The sequence below is a fragment of the Stomoxys calcitrans genome, chromosome 5 (genome assembly GCF_963082655.1).
Source record: "Stomoxys calcitrans chromosome 5, idStoCalc2.1, whole genome shotgun sequence".
NCBI lineage: Eukaryota > Metazoa > Arthropoda > Insecta > Diptera > Muscidae > Stomoxys > Stomoxys calcitrans.
In genome coordinates this window covers 4,543,960-4,565,348 of record NC_081556.1, presented here as the reverse complement: position 1 = coordinate 4,565,348, position 21,389 = coordinate 4,543,960, and the positions used below count along the sequence as shown (strand labels likewise).

General features: G+C 37.6%; 2 protein-coding genes across 6 annotated transcripts in view; both read right to left on the bottom strand.

Annotated features, from left to right (window-relative positions):
- The window catches only part of LOC106096266 (zinc finger protein jing), a 313,162-nt gene extending 311,769 nt beyond the window's left edge, over window positions 1-1,393 (bottom strand). Inside the window, exon 1 of the mRNA XM_059369041.1 lies at window positions 751-1,393. The gene's annotated coding sequence lies outside the window, so the exon portion shown is untranslated. The remainder of the gene's footprint in view (window positions 1-750) is intronic.
- Window positions 1,394-4,016: 2,623 nt separating this feature from the next.
- LOC106096297 (phospholipase D2) overlaps window positions 4,017-21,389 on the bottom strand; it is a 31,437-nt gene continuing 14,064 nt past the window's right edge. For 4 of the 5 annotated variants that reach the window (XM_013263970.2, XM_013263968.2, XM_013263969.2 and 1 more), the window contains exons 2-10: window positions 9,785-10,319; window positions 9,201-9,696; window positions 8,353-9,132; window positions 7,092-8,284; window positions 6,863-6,988; window positions 6,603-6,799; window positions 6,392-6,532; window positions 4,522-4,766; window positions 4,017-4,451 (exon numbers count right to left, since the gene is read on the bottom strand). In XM_013263970.2, coding sequence (XP_013119424.2) covers window positions 4,350-4,451; window positions 4,522-4,766; window positions 6,392-6,532; window positions 6,603-6,799; window positions 6,863-6,988; window positions 7,092-8,284; window positions 8,353-9,132; window positions 9,201-9,696; window positions 9,785-10,197 — 3,693 coding nt within the window. In that variant the 5' untranslated portion in view covers window positions 10,198-10,319 and the 3' untranslated portion in view covers window positions 4,017-4,349. The remainder of the gene's footprint in view (window positions 4,452-4,521; window positions 4,767-6,391; window positions 6,533-6,602; window positions 6,800-6,862; window positions 6,989-7,091; window positions 8,285-8,352; window positions 9,133-9,200; window positions 9,697-9,784; window positions 10,320-21,389) is intronic. The other variant, XM_059369044.1, reaches the window with a different exon arrangement.

The window sequence follows — 21,389 nt, the reverse complement described above, 5'->3', positions numbered from 1 at the left end:
CTAAACTTTTATGTGTCTACAAAGTTGAAAAACTTTAAATATTGCCGAATATTCAAACATACCACCGCTATACTTATTTTTTGCTCGTTTTCCCTGTGGTTTAAAACTCTCCCAGCATCAGGAGACTTCAACAGAATGTTATGTATCCCCATTGCCGCCACATTTATCCTGTAAACATTTCTTTGTTTCCGTTTTTTTATTAAGATTGTTCTCTCGCTCGGGCTATCTATTCTCTTTGGTAGTATAGCTGTCTTGCTGCACGACGTCGTGTCATGCCAAAGTCTGTCTGTTGTCGGTCTGCATAAAAATTATCGCCAAAGACCAAACAACAACAACAACAACAGTAACAAGGAAATGAAGAAACAAACCATGCAGCGAACGCTGACACGCTAAGCTGTGTGTATACTACCAAAGAAAAGTGAACACACACATGCACCAACAAAAAAAGGAGACCAAAACAAAAAAGCAACATTTAAGCCGCTGCATGTTTTTGCTCTTCATGTTGTTGTTGGTTCTGCAGACGGCCTCAGCTTCCACTTCTCCCCCCCAAACAAAGTTTGCCGCACTTCCTACACACTCTTAAACATCAGTTAATGTTGTTGTATCCCTTCATTGCAAAAAACAAAAACAAAAACCTGGCCAGACAACAATGTAGCCAGCCAAACAAACACACAAAAGTAGTGTTGCCCAAAGCAGAATCGACAAAAAGGAAAACAAATTTTGCGAAAACATTTGTCTTCTTCTTCTTACCTTGTCTGTTCTCCAGAATTTCTTGATAATTAATTGGATCCTTTTTTCCCAACTCAATGCTCTGATAACAAAGTATTAGCCCAGGAAAGTCTCTAAGGCAGGGGAAAGAACTTGACGATATGATTCTTGATGGAAAATGTAGTCCTTTGGCGTTGTATTCCAGGAGGTAAGCAATCAATGCGCTAGCTACTTCACTTCTTTTCTATTTCACTTTCACGGATACTTTTCATTACAATAACAGGCAGACAGACTTCATTCATTGCCCTTTGCCACTTTTTCACTTGTTTGGTTTTTCATTACTCTTTTGTTTTCGCTTCTTCTTTGCACACTCGTTTTCACACAACATATTTTCGCATCACAATTCATGATTCTTTTTGTAATTTTGTTTCTATTGCATTGTGGTGGGAGGGGGACCTCTTGCGCTTTTTGATAACACTCACTTGAAGCACTACATAAATGTATGTATGTATGTATGTAGGTATGTAATTCTGTTGCTCTTAACAAATCTGCGGCCTCTTCTTTAAATTCACAGCATACACAATATTATTTAATTGCAATTTTCATTTTACACTAAGAACACTTGTTAACTTCTTTTTTTCTCTCTATAAATTTGTTGTTTTGTGATTGATTGCTTGTTTTTCCTTTTTAGTTTTTAAGTACCAAACACTTTACATCAATTGAATTGAAAGGCTGGCGACAATGCATGACACTGGGGAAATAAAGACGCAACAGCACACACTCCGAACGCAATGAAACGACGTACGACAATGAAGTGTAGAATTTAACCGATAACAAGAAGACGTCCACTAGACCGTTCGTGTTGGGGTAGAGCAAAAATGCATTTTTTTGTTTTTGCATTACTACGCTGCGGGAGAGGCAAAACAAAAAGCTAAGCAGCAACTACAAGAACAGTTTGTTTATTTTGTTTTGCCTTTGCTTTGGGGTTTTGTGCATTTGCTGTTGCTCTTTCCGGTATCCAACAAGAAGAGCTTTTCTCTCAAACTCATGGCTGCTCTCTCAGTGCTTAAATTCATATGTCAAAATAAATGTTGCCACCCGAAAATATTTGTTAACAGTAATTTCGATTGAAAATATTCAAAAACACCAGGAAAATAAGAAATAGGCCTATATAAAAAAAAAACAAATTATGAAATGAATGAAGTTTGGTGCACATATGTGGTTTGACTCCAGGTCAATGATTTTGACTCCGGTTTTAAGGAAAAATGAACTGGACACCTCTGACAGCCTAAAAGTGCAACTCGGTTGGTAGTGCCAACCATGGCAATATGGGTTTTAAATGAAAGGTATTAATGAAGATTCTGAATAGGCGGCAGACAGTGATGTGAAAGTAGAAGAATTTTCACGGCGATTTCCTGGTGATCGGGGAAAAATTTTCTCATTTTGGGGATTTTGATGGGGAAAAAGTGAATATTGTGAAAGGAAGGGGAAATTTCATTGGTACAGCTTTAAAATAAATGTTCTTGCGTATGCGAATATTCCTTAGTTTAACGATGGCCGTTGCTCTTGGACTAGGTGTGATTTAATGGGCAGCATATTCACCTACACTAGTATTTACTGCAGAAACTCATCTCAATTTTTTGGGGAGTTGTGAAATTGTACATTTTAGGTATTCAATGATACGAATGTACAGGGTGGCTGATGAAAGCCGCTACCAAAAAAAAATGTAATAACTTTTTTTCTATTTAATAATAATAATTTAATAATTAATTTAATTAATTAATTAATTAATTAAATTAATAATAATTTAATAATTAATTTAATAATTTAATTTAACATGAATAAAAGAAAAATGTATTCCATACACCGAAAAAAAAATGTAGCAATATTCATCATTGTAGCAATATTCATCAGCCACCCTGTAGAAAGGCAAGTAAGTCCATAACTTATGCCTATTGATCTGAGCACAAAAAAATATTTCAGACATTTTAGGAGGAAGCATAGGCTTTAATCAATCAAACCAAATACTAAAAGAACTTTATTTTCAATTTGGATTATTTTTATGGTCGAAGACCAAAAACGAAGCTCTATATATTGAAGCACTGCATGAAATTTCCTCCGTTCGGTCGTGAAATCGTTGATTCTGTCTTCCTTAGAGAAAGATCCACTAACTACAGCACAATAAAAAGTAAATTTTGCATTTAGATTTACAAACCAAAGTAATACTTATTTTTATTCACAGCCGCCGAGTAAATTTTCCTATTTGTTTTGATTCCAATTCGCTTTTTGATGTTGGCAATGCTGTACAAAATGGTAGCAAATTTCGATCGAGTGCGGTGATCGAAATATGTTTTCGTATCGACGTTTAAGAAAGTACGATTTCTGTATGGCGTGTTTGGTTAATTTTTATTTTTGCACACATTTTGTTACCTCGTTTGTGGAATGTATACAAGTGGGGTGAGGAGGTGGGGTTATTTTGTTTATTTTTTTGGAATTGCGTGTGGTGCCGTTAACTATTGCCTTGTCATTTTTGTTTGGTTTGATCAGTTGTAAGAAATTCGCCAAGAAATCGGTCCGAAATCTTCTATGAATTCGGCCCCAATTCGATACGATGCAAAATTTTCCCATTCGAATTTCCCTGGATTTTTGCGCCGGCATCGGTACGATATGGCGCTAAATATATCAGATTTCCCTCAGCTGTGTCGTTCCGCTTAACTCGTTTTTAGAAACGATGTCAGTAACATGCAATCCGCCTTCTTGTCATCAAGCTGATCGACTTTTACAAAGAAATTTGTGTGCGTGTGTGTATACGTGTGCGTACATGAGCAGAGAATATGGGAGAAAGATGATAACAACAAAGATAATGCAAACAAACATCTGTCATCTTAATACCGTCAAAGCTTTTCGCGTGAGACCACCTTTTTAAATCGGCCTTGATTACATCCGAGTGCGACACCTCTTTTGGAAAGCAGTTTTAATATGGTATAGTATCTCACAAAAGTCGCCAGCATTAGGAGGGGATAACCATCGCTGAAAATAGTTTTTCTGATGCTCTCGAACCCAGACGTTCAGCGCCATAGGCGGACATGCTACGGCGGCCTTTGTAGCCACTAAATTGCCAAGTAGTTCGACAACTTCTTTCTAAAACTCGAAACCAAACAAACCACAATGTGCTATATGTGTGATATAGAATAATTTTGTATATCTTTTGCTTTCCTTATATATTTTCTGAAATATTTGCATTTCTTTTGATAAAATTTATTACAAACATTGGTTTTTGTATAAATAAAATAATCATAATAAATTAATTACATATTGATAAAATATACAAATAAATTTGTATATGTGTATGTGTGTATATATATATATAAATGTATGTATATATGTAGTTGGATTTCACTAAAAAATACTGCATTTAAACATTTGTGCATTCATGCTGAACACATTGGAATGATACTCTCCTTATCTTGACTAACTGATTGACTGTGTGAAGACTGATAACAACTTAAATTATAGACCTAATTTAGATATGCCTACAACAAATACATCTAATAGTATTTACAAAAATAACAAACAAAAAAAAAAATAACCATTTAATAAATATTAAAACAGTGAAAGATAATGATATATCTTTATGTGAACTAAGTCCAAACCGAGGTAGGTATTAAACCTTCTTTACTGGTGCCAGGCGGTGTCAACACCTCTTTGTTAAGAAAATCCAAAGGCAGATCCACTATGGAGCCCTGTATAATAATAAAAAGAAAAACAACAAAAAAAATTATAAACTTTCTCCACCATTTCATTGATACTTGCCTGAATATTCATTATCCTCTTGAAGGCCACATCAGGATCTGTTTTACATAGGGGAGGACTTTCTTCTTGATATTTACGTAAATTGGCAAATGTTTTGATATTATCGTTGGGTATGCATTTGAATACCTCATCATAGATTTCGGTATTGCGTGTCGAAATACGCTTCCAGGTGGCATTCCAAAATTTATCAGCCACAGGATCGGTAACATCTATTTGCATGCGATCGGCATCGGGATCCAATAAACCTAGGCAACAAAAAATAAGTAAATTATAAACCAGTGGATCGATCGGGACAATATGAGTATCTAATAAAAGGTATCGAAGAGTAGAATGCGATTATGGTTCTAAAAATCGGTCCAAGTACCCAGGAAGTCACCCTAACCCCAAAAATCTTCCAAGCAGACAAATTGAATGTTTATATCAATATGGGACTCAAATGAAAGGCATTCGGGAGTAGATTACGAATCTGGCATACAGTATCAGGTCGAAGTATAGGGTCATCCCACCCTCCCAAAATGCCCCAAATTGGCTTATTTGGCAATCATGACTATATGGGACACGGTTTTTGTTTGTTCGGCATAGACTCAAAAACGGCAGAACCGAGTTTTTCGAAGTTTTAACAGATTGTGTTGGTTGGCATTGATATCGGAGGGGGCGGACCCTCCCCTTCATCCCCAAAAAACCACCCAAAATCAAAAGTGGACTGATCGGAACAATGTGAGTATCAAATGAAAGTTATTGGAAAGTAGAATTCGAATATGATATTAAAATGTGATTTTAAGTACCTAGCGGGCCGCGCTAACTTCAAAACTCCCCCAAAAAGACATATTGAACGTTCATGTCAATATGGCATTCAAATGAAAGGTATTCGGGAGTAGATTACGAATATGGCAAAAAAATGAAGTCCATGTAATAAGAGGATTCTCCACCCCCAAATGGGCATATGGGACTCAAATGAAAGTAATTTGGGAGTAGATTAGAAAAATTATGTAAAAGTAACTTTAACCGTAACTTCTTTAAAACACCTCAAATAGGTTATTTGACCCATCATGACTATACGGGACTCAAATGAAATGTATTTCAGAGTAAAAAAGGAGTCCAGATTTGGGACCAAGTGTTTATGGGTAAGCCGCAAAGCAACCCCTAAACTGAACTTATTTCCCGAAAATATCAATATGGGGCTCAAATGTAAAGATTTTTAGGAGTAAAGCCCCAAAACGACCTCCAAACCGTACATATTTATCGACCATGGCAATTTCGGACTTAAATGAAAGGTATTTGGAAGCAGAGCACGAATTTGACATCGATATTTGGCTGAAATGTCTGAGGTACCATCCCACACACATGCACCACAGATCAGTGCAACTGAGCCATCAATTGGAGTACTGCCATAGCAAGGATGGCACAAGTGAAGAAAACTGAATTCGCTCTGTAAGAGGTAAGATACCCTTACTTTGAATATTTGTTAGGCGAATTCTCGATTAGAACCCATTGTGTGATACCAATCTCCATTTTAACCTCTAAGTTTTTTTTTTATCAAAAATTTATCGATTTTGACGATCGCAAAATTTTACCCACCCTACTGTACTTGTATTGAAGTACGAAGTCTTCGGGATATGGTCGGACATTAACACTAACATTGATTGAATTATGCAATCCTAGCATTAAATTGTGGACAACGTGTAGGTTAATCAATCGAGGAGAAATTCTAAGTTGTTCTGTACACTCAACATCCTCTTCTTCTTAGTGTTGCACGTAACGGATTGACCGGATGGAGTCCTTCATCGACAACACACTACTACTAAAACAACTACAGGGGTGGTGTAGGGTGTAAATACGTGACGTCTGAGGTATTGTAGGCTTAACTCACCCAAATGCTCTTTGAACAAATATTTCCTAAGACGTCCAGCAAATACTCCGCTAGGATATTTTCTGCCATTCATGCGACCATCCTCAAATTCATTGTCCGTTATAATGGCAGCTATCTCAGAATCCCGTTTGCCTATCATTGCTAAAATTTGAAATAAAAAAAATATATATAATAAAGTAATCGCCTAAAATACAAAAAAATAATGCCATACATCTATCATTGATATTGGCCGAACCACAGATGACCACACGATCATCCGCTATAAGGAGTTTAGAATGTACATAAATCAATTCGGTTATGGGTGTATTATTCAGCTCCGAAATTGTACGCAACGAATGAAATGATATATACTGCTCAGGGTTTTTAATGCCAACCTCTTTGAGACGCACCAGAATAGCCGATTTGCCTCTGAAATTTGAAGGAGTTTTACATTAGGAAAAAAATTAATCTCTTCGTACTATGCACGCATACCGTGATATAGAGGCATAATTCCAATGTGTTATGGCTCGAACGGCATTGCCACTGCTGCCGCCGACATCTCCTTCAAAGCCAGGCAGCAATGGCATAATCACATAGACACGGAATACTTTGCGTTCCCTGAAAAGGAAAAATTGAAATTAAATTCTTGGATCCAACCCACTTTGAACGAAAGTTATTCGTTTGCCAACCAAGAAATAAAAACCAGTACGCCTTTACTTACTTGTGTGCCCTCAGTATCCTATTGAACAATGCCTCTCCAATCTGATTGCGCACATTACTCCATCCCGGGGTGGCACTCAATTGCATCGTTATAAAGAACTGATTCTCTATGTAAATATAATGTTGTGCCTTTGTTATTGTCTGTATGTAGGCATCGTGTATACTCTGCTCCACCAGATCCTGTTCGATGAAACCACAACTCCATGAGGCAACACTGCGCAGCAGCTGACACGACACTCGATGCGTTCTTTTGAGGTTAATATTTGGATTTAATTTGATTTGTTTATAACTCTTTGGTATTAGATAGGGAAATGAGTGGGCGTCACGCATCTTCTCCAGCTTCATGGCATTCCAACGTTGTATAAAGTGACGCGCCACATCACGTGCTGATGCTCCCACCACACAAATGCCCACATCATGCCAAGGCATGCGTGGCGTGGTGGTGCGATCTATCATATCGGCAAAAGGAGCATCCAGATTCATCCAATCCTTCATAATGAAATTGGAATAATCCTTGCCAAACCAATACTTGGCCTGACCATAGAAATCTTGCAGTATGTCAGTTTGAAAGGGTGTGGCATCCTCGAGACAGGCTTTGCGTGACTCCTCCAGTTCTTGGACGGTGAAAACCAATTGCTTGGGATCTTTGATGATATCGGGAGTTTTGTCACCCTCGGTCATGGTCAGACGATTAACCAAGACCTTGCCCTTTTTCATGGCATTATCTTTAAGATTTTGCAGCACATTTTTACGCTCCATTTCGGGAGTGTTAAGCTTCATACCCTCCAGGGGAACGGAATCAGCCAAAGGTATGGGTATCATACTGGGTATCACAAGTTTGTCGCCCGGCATCAATGAGGGCAGATCAAGGCGATCCTCACTCATTTCACTTTGCACCTGCTGCTGTTCGGCTGTCTGTACCTCGGTGTTGGTATTACGCGAAGACTTTTGTGAGCCAAAGGCCGAGTCCACCTCTTCCCTATTGAAAAATCCTCCCTGCCTGCGAGTGCTGCCCGAAGCTGAGGCTGTGGATATACTACCCAAATCCGTAAGACGGTGTCGATAGTTATCCCAACGACCATAGCATAGGTCAATGCCACCAAGAAAGGCATAGGTCTGATCTACCACCACGATTTTCTCATGATGGGCCCAGAAAAATACCCCAGCTCTGGCATGATCAGGATGACGCATTACCTGGGAAACCAAAGAAATCATTGATAAGTTGGGAATTTGATTTTTTTTGTCAATTTGCCTTGACTTACCTTCACATTCTCATGCAAACTGACCAATTTCTGCTTGCTATAGTAACTATTTATGCCCAAGGCCATTTCCACCTCCTTGTAGAGCATTACAAATACTTTGACTCCTTCCTGGGCTTTGCGCAATAGAATCTTATCTAAACGCCAGTAGTCACCATCAATCACAGGCCTTTTCATATAGATTTCCGGACTTAGCCACCAATCGGCTATATAGATTTCCTCGGTGGCAGCTTCCAAGGCATCGGCCACCATGGACATGTAGGAACAGCCGTCCACAAACCATTGAGCCTCTATGTTGGATCTTTCGGGAGCATAGGAGTTGTGTGGATTGGGGGCAGTAAAATCACGGGCTGTGGTATTGGCGGTTTGTTTGAGGTATTCGTTCCACTCTTTGCATTTTCTGCGAGTCCAACATTTTAAGATGATATGCCTATTGTTGGTCAACACCTGCAGACCTTTGCGCATGCCCGTTTGATAAATGCCCGTGGAGACATCGAAACCCATGTCAAACAATATCACAGCTCTAATGACACCATCCGAGGGACGCACATAACCGAAGCAGGTTTCCTTGACAAAGAACCAACGGCTACGCCACTTTCCGCAGACAACATCGGAACAAAAATAGTTGCAGCGCACACAGCACTTTTGTTGGAAGCAACCAAAAAAGTTGCAGCCAGCTTGGCCGGGGCGCGTAGAGCCAGTGCGTTTAAGAATGGCACCTTCCTTGCCCTTAATGCCCAGGCCATCAACGAAGGAGACATTTGAGACTTCCACAAAGTTTAGCTGTGCGAAAAAGAAAACACTGAATGAAAATTCTGTTCCAAAAAAGCCAAAGCAATACCTCTACTCACCGTTTCGTGATGATTTCTATACAGACTTATATTCAATAGATTATACAGATAATCTTGTAATTGGTCCATACGCAGATGCATGGATTCAGCGGTGACCAGTGACTCCGGTCTCTGTGGAAAACGTGGCAGTTTACGTTTTTTCCTTTTCTTGCGGCGTGTGCTGCCACGTCCCATACTTGAGGATAGGGTAAGTTTATTATTTTGTATGGGAGTCATGGGCAGGGATTGAGGTTGGCTGGTCATTGAGGTGCCATGTCCATTGTTGGCCGTATGCTTAAAACTGGAAGACTTCTGCAGTTCCATAATGCGACATTCGTCAGCCATTTGTATGGCAGCATTTTTAATGGTGGCTCGTTTCTCTTTGTGGCTACGCATGGGAAAGGGAATATTGAGGGAGGTGCGAAATATGCTCAGCTGTTGATGAAGGCTGCTAAAGTGTTTGTAACGTCTTTTAATGGTCCAGGAAAAGGGGCCATGTGATAACTCAATAGTGTATCTGAAAAAAAAACAACATAAATGGAATGTATGAACATATTTTGTTGAGAATGTGTATGTGAGTGTGTGTGTGTGTGATTAAAACTTACAGGTTAGGATTGAGCAAATGAGTGGTCACACTGCGTTCCACATTGATAATTTGCACTTTTATCTCTATGCCCGGCATAAACACCTTACGCTGAAATGAGGTAAATTTGACACCAGGAGCATAGATTCTGGTAAAAGGTATTTCCGTGAGACGTCTCAGCTGCACTTCATCCTCATCGTATTCATCATCATCGGTGCAGTCCTTGCGTTCCACCAACACCGGCTTATCACCTCCAGCCGAAATTATGGTCACCGAATCGGGTATATTCAAGGCCTCATCGTACTCCGACTCCAATATAGAAAATTGCAAATCCGGCAGACATCGTATATCTCTTTCCATACTCAGATCCGCATCTCTTTGCTCCTCCTGATCGGCTAAACTATCCTCATAGGAATTGTGATGTGAGTTAGTCATGGTGTAATCGATGTCACCATCAAACTGGTCGTAGATGTAAGGGTGATCTATATCATCGTAGTGAAATCCATTATTTATAAAGCCCTCGTTCAGTTGGTGGTCAGGTGGGCTATGTCGATCTCCTGAAATGAGAATGAGTACAACTGATAAGTTAAATCTGGTTTTTAGTAGAAAATTAACAAGATTCTGAGGAAATTTTCCACTTTGACAAACAAGAGATAACTAACAAGTTAACATTAAATGGCTAGTGCTTGCAGCTACTGTCTGAGTGGAATAATTTGTTGGTGGCATCAGCAGAGCAGAATTTACACAGTTTCCTAAATAACAAAACGACTTCAAGCTACCTGGTGACTGAGTTGATATGGAACTCGGCTTTTCAGTGTAAAGGTCTTGAATTCAATTCCCATCAGAGATCTTGGTATGTGCTATCACAATGGCCAACAACTCGTCTTGCCTAGTCTGGCTGTCACAATCTTACCTAACCTAATCTAAGAGCAACTTTGCTCTCGTTTGTCATTTATAGAGATGGCCATCCACTCAATACATAACCAATAAATTCGCACACATTGGGTATTTACCCGATAAATATCCATTGATGCCCGTTTCTAATCATTTACTTGAATTAAACGGCTGGTTTTCATAAAACCTCTGTTCAGGTGGCAAATTCTTGCTGGCAAAACAAAACTGTTGAAACTAGCTCTCTATTTTTTCTCTCACACACACATTCTCTTCTACCCGCAAATAAAATGCGCAACTGACTTTCAGAAGAAGATTATGCAAATTACAACAAAGGCTGTTGGATACCAAATAACGGTACTCATGGGCAGAGTTGCCATAGAGAAATTGTTACAGGGGTGAATAAAAGTTAATTATAATGAAAAAGAGGTCACAGTTCATATCAAGCCCTTCCCGCGAAAATGATATTAGCGACATTTTATCGATTTTCGTTTTTTGATAGATATCGATAGATGATATCGAATTACATATACTCAGAGCCGTAATGAAATTGGAGAGAGAGAGAGAGAAAATGATTTTGGTGTAAGCGGCATTAATGGTTTCTTTACATTGTTGCATGGCCGAGATATGTCGCTTACATCAAAATTGTATATTAACATAGTATGAAAGAAGTTGTCTTTTTTAGCAAGAAATTGGCTTTTACTTAAGAAGTTGTCTAACAAAGTGCTGCTAATATCGTAATTTGTGCCGTTTATGCTTATATTTGTAAAAGTAAAGCTAGGGAAAGTATGGGATAGTAAGGGAAATAATACCCTATACCTTACAGCCTAAGGTTTAAATTAGGCCATACCATAATATGATGGTTTTATCTAAATCTACACCAATTTTGATGAACTTTGGCGGAGGTGTTCAGAAGGGTGCTGCAGTTATTACGGCCTTATAAGTGAAAATCGAGCAAGCGAGCATATATAATGGGAGTAACATCTTGATCTGAACCGATTTTATATGTCAGAGATATGCTGATAAGTAGAAAATCAATTTTCACCAAATTTCGTGCAGATCAGTCGTAAATTGTACGACCTTATAAGTGAAGACCGGACGATAAATATATTGAGAGTTTCAATCTAGTCCGATCCGATTTATCAAAAAATAGTGACAGTGGTACAAGCAAATATTGTACAATATTTTAGTATCGGTTAATAACGACACTGTGTTATCCTTGATACAATATACGATGTTCCAGGCAGTGTGGATTACACCCTTCCTGGGCCGCTTTTTGATAAAAAGTACTGTACCACTATTCTTGATAGAACCGATTGGAACTACGATATCCCTGGTAACAGAAGTTACATAGACTTCTATACGGATGGTTCCAAACAAGACGACCAGATGGACTTTGGGGTGTTCTCTAAAGATCTAGAACTGGCCATATCGAAAAGGTTACCCGACCACTCAAGTGTGTATTAGGCGAAGATCCTTGCAATTAAGGAAGTGGTGGTATGGCTTAGATATAATGTCATAACGACGATTGGTATAAATACTTCCATGCACCCATTAAATCCCTGGAGAACGTATTTCTGAACACAAAAACATTTTTGGTTGCCGGACCACAGAGATAACCCAGGCAATTGTAAGGCGGGCGAGCTTGCGAGACTAGGAACTACCTTACACATTCCAGGGATACTGGAATCTGTGGGTATGGCTCTAGCGGCATGTAAGCTTAGTTTTCCGGACCGGGCCCGAAGGACAACGAATGATATATGGTCACAAAGAGGAGGGTGTGAGCACTCCAAAACTATGTGGCCTAATCTAGGCTTGAAGAGATCTACCGCTTTGCTGTCACTGGCTAGAGCAGACGACTCAGTCATTGTGTCCGTCATGAAACAAAATATTAAATGTTGTCTTTTTAATTTTACTATACTTAACAACTCATTGAAATCCGTTAATTTTATAGTAAGAAAACATCTGATATCGATGACGAATGCATTGAGGAACAACATTTTAGTGATTCTGGCAGTTAATCTCTGAATCTAGTAGCTGGAATGGCCGGATTATTAGCTGATAGTTGTACAAGACTGATATCACGACGTTGTCAATAGTCAAAGACCTGTATTTAACCTGATATGTAATTTTTTTTTGATTTTGCACTCAGTTTCTATAGCTCATATCCACTCTCTCCACTTTTTTCTGTAGGAAACGGTGCTGCATTTTCATCAACACATTTTTTTTAATTGGCAATATTAAATTGGGGTTACTTGTGGTTAAAAATATTGTATATAGAAGTTATAAATTTGATGCATAGAATGTGAATCAATTTATTCCACCATTCACAGACAACACAACCTTCAACTTTCCCATTAACAAACATTTAAAGATAAAAATTGGCGGGGGGTTACACGAAGTAATGAATACTTTTGGGGCGGCTGCAATCTAGAAATGTATGCAGAGCACATATTTTGAAATTGATTGAAATGTACAGGCCATAGTGTTGTGTAACATCAGCAATTCATAAACATTTAAATGTGGCAAAAAAAATGTATATTAAGCACAGCTTCAACCAGACATTTAACATGCACTTGAACTTGCTTGGTGGCCGATTTTTTCTCCCCTCCACATTAAGAGCATGACAGCTACTGAAGCTGTTGAGATAGATCAACTAAGAGGGCAGCAGTATTTAACAAAGCTTGTTTCTCGTTGCCAAAGTCGGTCTATCAGAGCTCACCCATTTGTTTAAATAAAGCCTTTAGTTTTTGGATATGGATGTTTAGCTCACCATAACAAAATAGATGTCTTTTTTGAATTTGTTTTCGTTGTTAATTTCGTTTTCTGTTTCACATACTACTCGTGTTCAAAAAAAAAATTAGATTTTTTAAAGATAAACAAACGAAGTGCCATTCATTTCCCATTTGTTTGCTGTTGTTGCTCTAATTTTGTCGCCCAAACATATGATTTCAATCTTAATTGTAACCGTATTGAGTTATTAAACTGAGAAAACATGAGGTAGTGAGAGAGTAAGAGAGTGTGCTGCCATGTGAGAGAAGAGCAACAAACAACCTCTAATCGCATTGTAACTTTCTGGGTCAAAATTGACGTATTAAGCCTACCTAAATTGAGAAGAAGAAAAAAAAACAAGCTAACAATGATTTATAATGATATAGCAAAATACAGAGAATAAAACCATTGAAATATAATATAGTTGCTATCAATGTCAACCTCAGGGGGTAAATGAACATTTAAATGATAAAAGCCATAGGCTTATATATTTAAAAAACAAGTTATAGTCCGATTCGGGCCATAAATGAATTGAATGCTGAAGTCCAAAGTAGAAGTCATTGGGAAATATTTCAGTCCATTCGGATAAGAATTGCGCCTTGTAGGTGCTCAAGAAGCAAAGTCGGGAGATCGGTTTCTATGGGAGCTGTATCAAGCTATAGAACGTACGTTGAACGTCATGGGCATAACAGTTCTAATTTAATATTCTTTGTTTGCCTAAAAAGAGATACTGCGCGTACAACTGGAGGGTACATAAGATTCGGCCCGGCCGAACTTAGCCCACTCTTACTTGTTTAATGCTGAAGCGTGAATACAATATACGGACGGATAGGCACACGGACATCGTTAAATCGTCTTAGATTCTTACGACCATCAAGAATATATATTCTTAGAAAATAAATATACATATATACTTTTTAGGGTCGAAAATGGATATTTCAATGTGTTCCAAAGGGATTGACAAAATGCTTATAACCCCTAGCCTATGATAAGGGGTATAAAATATATGTATTTTATATGGCCTGTTTCACAAAACTTTATGAAACCTTAAGGTGGAGTTACATACTATGCACGCATTAAAAATGCAATCCCGCAAACAAATCCCACAAAAGCGATGAAAAAGATTTTTTAACTTTGACGCCTAAAAACACTACTTCACGTTTGGCAACACAGAATGACGCACAAGTTCAACCGTCAAAGTTGAAAATTCTTAACTTTTGCGCGTTGGTTTTGTGGAATTTGTTTTTTGCAGAGGAGGCACCGTAGCGCAGAGGTTAGCATTTCCGCCTATGACGCTGAACGCCTGGGTTCGAATCCTGGCGAGACCATCAAAAAAAATGTTCAGCGGTGGTTTTCCCCTCCTAATGCTGGCAACATTTGTGAGGTACTGTGCCATGTAAAACTTCTCCCTAAAGAGGTGTCGCACTGCAGCGCGCCGTTCGGACTCGGCTATAAAAAGGAGGCCGCTTATCATTGAACTTAAATTTGAATCGGACTGCACTCATTGATATGTGAGAAGTTTGCCCCTGTTCCCTAGTGGAATGTTCATGGGCAAAATTTGCAATTTGTAGAGTTGCATTTTTAATGCGTGTTTAGTGCGCGCGCATGGTATGTTAAGGTGGACTTACATACTTCGTGCAGCATTTATGCGTGCTTATGCAGTCAGAGAACCCATGTATTCTTTGAGCTGAGTTACATACCATGAGCCTTTTGCTTCACACGGATTACTAAAAATCAATTTTTTTGTATGTCATTTCCAAAGTTATTTTCAATGGAAATGGTTAATAATGTGGTTTAATATTAAAATGATCTAATTTACAGGCTGCATAACATTTTTTTAATAGAAACATATTCAACGCATATGTTTTGCTTCCTGCAACGCATTCAAAGTTAAGTGTTGGTTAACTTATTTCGTCAGATGCATGCATTTGTTGTGTAATCCACACAATACATACCAACCTATTTCAATTTTTTTGAACATGCAAGCATGAGTACGCAATAGCGCTGCGCGAAGTATGTTGCTCCACCTTTAAAATAGGTTTATTTGACAGTTCTATAAGGGTTATATGTCAAATAAACCTATTTCAAATCTAAATTAAGTTTTGTGATATTCTATAGAGCTTAAAGTAAATATGTCGATATGTTGGCCTTAACAATCGTAAATGGTTCTTTTATTTCTATTGTTTTTTAGTATTGGCGCTTTATATGAAGGAAATATTTAATAACGACATCTATAACATTTGCTCTATTTTGAAAAGAGGCACCAAAGCACCCAAGTTGTTTGAAAACTTGGTTTTTTGTTTAAGTTCTCGCGCTCTTTCTAATGGCATGTCTGTGGATAGATTTACATTTGCATTAATAAAATCTCCACTGACATTTTTTATTTTTTGTCTCACCTACCTATCTATGTACATTGTTAATAAGGTAAAGCAAAAATTAAATCACCAACTGCTGCTGCAAATATGCCAAAACTTTTGTTGTTGTGTTTTATCAATTTATTTGGTGTTGCTCTGCTTGCACGTACAAAGCTTTATTAATTGTTGTTGCTGCAAACAACAACATACGTAAGTAACAAGTGTGCACAACAACTGCCAATGAACTTGTGCGATGTCGTCCATTGTTGTGTCAACCAACACCTATGTATGTGTTATGTATGAATATTGTTATGACAGTGAGTGATAGAAATGGGTAAGCATATCGGGAAATTCTCATATGGAGAGTTTTTCGAATGTAATTAAATATCTCAGTATTTACAGAATAATTGAGAACAGAAGATGCTAGAAGAAATGGTGAAAACATTGTTGTGTCAACCAACACCTATATATGAACGATCTTTTGACAGTGAGTGGTACAAATGGGTAGACATATCTCAAAGTTCTCATATAAGGAATATAGAATAAATGAGAGCAGCAGATGTAAGAAGAAATTACAAGTAAAAATTAAAAGCGTGTTAAGTTCGGCCGGACTGAATGTAACATACCCTCCACCATGGACCGCATGTGACAAGTTTTTTGAAAGATTTTTTCAAATATATATGATCTATATGAAGTTATAGACCGATATGCACCGTACTTGCCATGGCTTTTAAATGCCATAGAAAAATACCAATTTCAGGCAATTCGAGTAATAATTGCGCCTTCCAGAGGCTCAGAAAGTCAAATTGGGAGATCGGTTTATATGGCAGCTATATCAGGTTATGGGCTGATTTAGACCATACTTGGCACAGTGGCTGGAAGTTAATCCAAAACAACAAATGCAAAATTTCAGCCAAATTGGATAGGATTTGCACCGTCCAGAGGCCCAAAAAGTTATATCAGGAGATCGATTTAATGGCGACAATATGAGGTTGTGGACTGATGTAGACCATACTAGCCACAGTTGTTGGAAGCCATACCAAACCGATATGTAAAAACTTTTTATCAAATTGGAGAACAATGGCGCCCTCTAGAGTTTCAAGAAATCTTATTGGAAAATCCGCTTACATGACAGCTATATTAGGTTTTGGATCGATTTTAACAATGCTTGGCATAGTTGGAAGTCATACCAAAATGTCACGTGCAAAATTTCAGCCAAACCGGATAAAAGTTGCGCCCTCTAGAAGTTCAAGAAGTCATGACCCAAGATCGGTTTATATGTCAGCTATATCAGAATATGGAAACAAAATTTCAGCCTAATCGGACAACAATTACGGCTTCCAGGGGACACAAAATAGTAAAATCGCGATATAGATTTACTTGGCAGCTATATCAGGTTATTGACTAATTTGAACCAAAATTTCAAAATTTAAGCGTAACCGGACAACAATTGCGGCTCCCAGGGGCTTATGGTGTCAAATCGGGAAAAGGGTTGTATGGAAGCTATATCAGTTTACGCACTGATTTGGACCGTACTTGGCGTGGTAGTTGGGAGTCATAACAAAACACTGCGTGCAAAATTTCAGCCCAATCGGACAACAATTACGGCTTTCAAGGGACCGATTTGAACCGTACTTAGCACGGTTGTTGGAAGTCATAACAAAACACTGCGTGCAAAATTTCAGCCTAATCGGATAACAATTGTGGCATCCAGGGGCCAAAAAAGTCAACACAGGACATCGGTTTATATGGGAGCTATATGGGATAGTAATCCCCAACGACCTACATCAATAAGAAGTCTCTATGCAAAATTTCATGCGGCTATCGTTATTTGTTCGACCGCTATAGCGATTTCGAAAGAGGGAGGTACGGACGCAAATGGTTAAAATGTCAAAACGATTCTGAATATATATACTTTATGGGGCGATAAGTGTATTCGTGATTCGTAAGTAGTCGTGTCACGCGTGAGTCACGTGATCCTTGAGTGAGATCCAAATCTAATCCCGTGATCGTGCGTTAGCGTGATTGAATTAAAATTCTTCGCGCTACTCACAACGCTAATCCCGACTCACGAAAAAATCACGAACCACAAGGTATCCCGACTCATAAGAAAATCACGACTTAGGGTTGGTATTCTATTCTACTTTCGGAAAAGTCGTTAATTTCCAATTATTTCGCGAGCGAAATTTGACAGCTATCAATCGTTTTTGTGTCTATACAAAAACAGGTTTTTAATCTGCAGTTATTGTTTTCTTATTGTATATTTTTTCGGAAATAATAAAAAAAAACATTTAAACCAATAAAACAAAGCAAAAGTATGCCGACAATGGTAGCCATAATGGTTTCAAGGGTTACTTATATGGTTTTTTTTTTCATTCTTCTCACAATAAGCAGAATACTTCCTGTTCGCCTATTTTTCACCCACTTTTCGCCGATGTTTCCAAAAACATATTTTTCGCTTCATGGGAAAAAAACGGTTGAAAAATTTTTTCAACCGTGATTCGCAAGTTTTTTGTGATTTGTGCGTGACGAAAATTTTTTGTCACGTGGGCATGCGTGAACCTGAGTCGACAAAAACAAGTCGTGCGTGAGCCTGGGTGAAACATTTTTATATCTCGTAAGCGTGAGTGAAAAATCACTCACATGCACATCTCTAGTTCTTGTTCAATATGCAAACTTGATTGATTATCCATGGCGTGTAACTAATACAACCTTAGCAAATTGCATCGATCATACGCAACGTGCAATAATTAAGGGTATGATAACTATTGTATAATAAAGTGAGCCATTTGTTCTTTTAAAAACGTTTTGATCTATAACTTCATGGTGATTTTTTTTTTTGTTTTTAATAAATACATAAAATCGGCCACGGCCTGATATATATACGAGGACTGCTATTTATATTTCTGGCCTAGTAATGGAAGTACAAATATTTATCATTCAAAATGTTTTTTTTTTCATTTTTCAAAGTATTCTCAGCATGATTTACATTTTTTTTGTATAAAAGTGCTCAAACCAATTTTCGAATCACTTTTTCCACTTTCATTGTGGAATCTGATTATGAAACGCTTCAACAGCATCTTCTGGCGACGAAAATCGTTGACCACACATTTTTTCTTAATGTACAGGAATAAAAAGAAGACATTATTTGCTTCGAAGTGCTTCTTCCCCGCACAACTTTCGTTGCAAATCAACTCTCTACATAACCATGCAACCAACATATCAGGTGAAGTTGATTACTATGCTCACTAGGTGTTAAGAAATTCAAAAGGGGAGATACATCAATACAAGAGCACACTAGATTATACCGGAATTATGGTGATAATATATATACTTTATCTTTAAGTGCTGCAAACGAAATGGTGTAACAAACATAATGGACATACAAATTTTAAACTACTCGAAAGAACTACAAAACGTTTTTATATGCCTTTCTTTCATAAAAAGTGACGTTACTCGTTGAAGGGTTAAACTGTTAATTTCGTTCAAAGTCAAAAAGGGTCAAAGTGTTCATTTCGTTCAGTAGGACATTCCCACATTACTTATGGTAAAATTTTAATAAAAATATTTTTTTATCGTAATATTTCAACAAAGTAATCGCGAATGAAAAACGAACATAGTACCAGCCACAACTCACGAACTTACGAAATAACGGTAATTTTTCGATCACAAATTACGAGTAATCGAAAAGTGAATATTTACAACAATTTCCACAAGGGTATAAAAACCTTCTCATGAATGATGTGATTATTGAAACGAAAAATCGAACGATATATAAACCCCTTCCAGGTTTTTTCACTCTCTACAGAAAATAACGGTAAATCAAACTCATCAATAACGGCATTGACTTGTACAATAAATGATTTGCTACAGGCAACAGCTGTAACAAACATCTAACCGCTCTCTTTCTCTCTCACACACACACACGCACACAAGACGAATAGAGAAGTCACATTCTTTGTACGTGAACAATGAGAATAGAGTTAGAATTTGGCCAAAGACCTTATCGATATCACCAAATGTTAACAATTTCTGTTTTTGGTGTGTTTATTGTATGTGGTGATAAGGCAAATACCAATGTTAGTATGCAAAAGCAAATGTATTATCAACAAATTATTAATTAATATATGGGACAGCGATATAAAAACATTTTAACTATAATAAACATAATTAGGCTTCAACCCTCTCGCTCTTTTATCATTTACTCTCTTTTTCGCCCAGGGGATAATTTCTTTTTTTTTATAATTGTAGATATTCAAATGGTTTAACTTGGGGTGAATCATAAACTTTGGTAGCGTTGATTTCTAAAATAATTTCTTAACTAATGAGACAACACAAGAGGGAATGACAGATTTGATGAGGAATTCATAAAAGTAGTATAAAGCTTAGATATAAGGTTGATTTACCCATAGAGGCCATTAACCTTTTAGCCCACATAGATATTAATTTAGTTAAACAGGTACTAACGGTTTAACGAAATTTGTAATAAAGTAGCAAGTCCTTCTTTCATTCGTTAATGTGAGAACTTTAATATTAATTCGTGAAAAAAATCTGCGATGGTTGACCACAAGTGTTTGTAGCAAATTAAATAAAAAAAATGACATCATTATCACAAAATTAACGTAATCAGTCAATATGTCAATTGCCATAATGTTTTCCCAGATATAAATAGTTTCTTATCCAGGTAAAAGATTTTTGGAATGTTATAGGGCAAAATAGAAGACTCGTACAAGGGCGTTTTGAGAGCGTACATTGAGAAGTAACCTAAAAAGAGGGTCGGTATTCAACTTTTTGGAAATATTTGTAAATTTTGGACTAAGATTGCCTGCAGTTTTTGGCAATATTCTTTATGACGAGAAATTCTCACCGTTAAAATATTTTGAACTCCTTTAAAAGAGTTATACCAAACTATTTTAATATCAGAAATCACTCAATCCCAAGGCAGCCGATTGTAAAGGGTGATTTTTTTGAGGTTAGGATTTTCATGCATTAGTATTTGACAGATCACGTGGGATTTCAGACATGGTGTCAAAGAGAAAGGTGCTCAGTATGCTTTGACATTTCATCATGAATAGACTTACTAACGAGCAACGCTTGCAAATCATTGAATTTTATTACCAAAATCAGTGTTCGGTTCGAAATGTGTTCATTCACCGTAACGTTGCGTCCAACAGCATCTTTGAAAAAATACGGTCCAATGATTCCACCAGAGTACAAACCACACCAAACAGTGCATTTTTCGGGATGCATGGGCAGTTATTGAACGGCTTCTGGTTGCTCTTCACTCCAAATGCGGCAATTTTGCTTATTTACGTAGCCATTCAACCAGAAATGAGCCTCATCGCTGAACAAAATTTGTCAAAATTTGAACACATTTCGAACCGAACACTGATTTTGGTAATAAAATTCAATGATTTGCAAGCGTTGCTCGTTAGTAAGTCTATTCATGATGAAATGTCAAAGCATACTGAGCATCTTTCTCTTTGACACCATGTCTGAAATCCCACGTGATCTGTCAAATACTAATGCATGAAAATCCTAACCTCAAAAAAATCACCCTTTACATACACGATTGACCCGATGAAGTTCTTCATCGCCTCATAATAATAA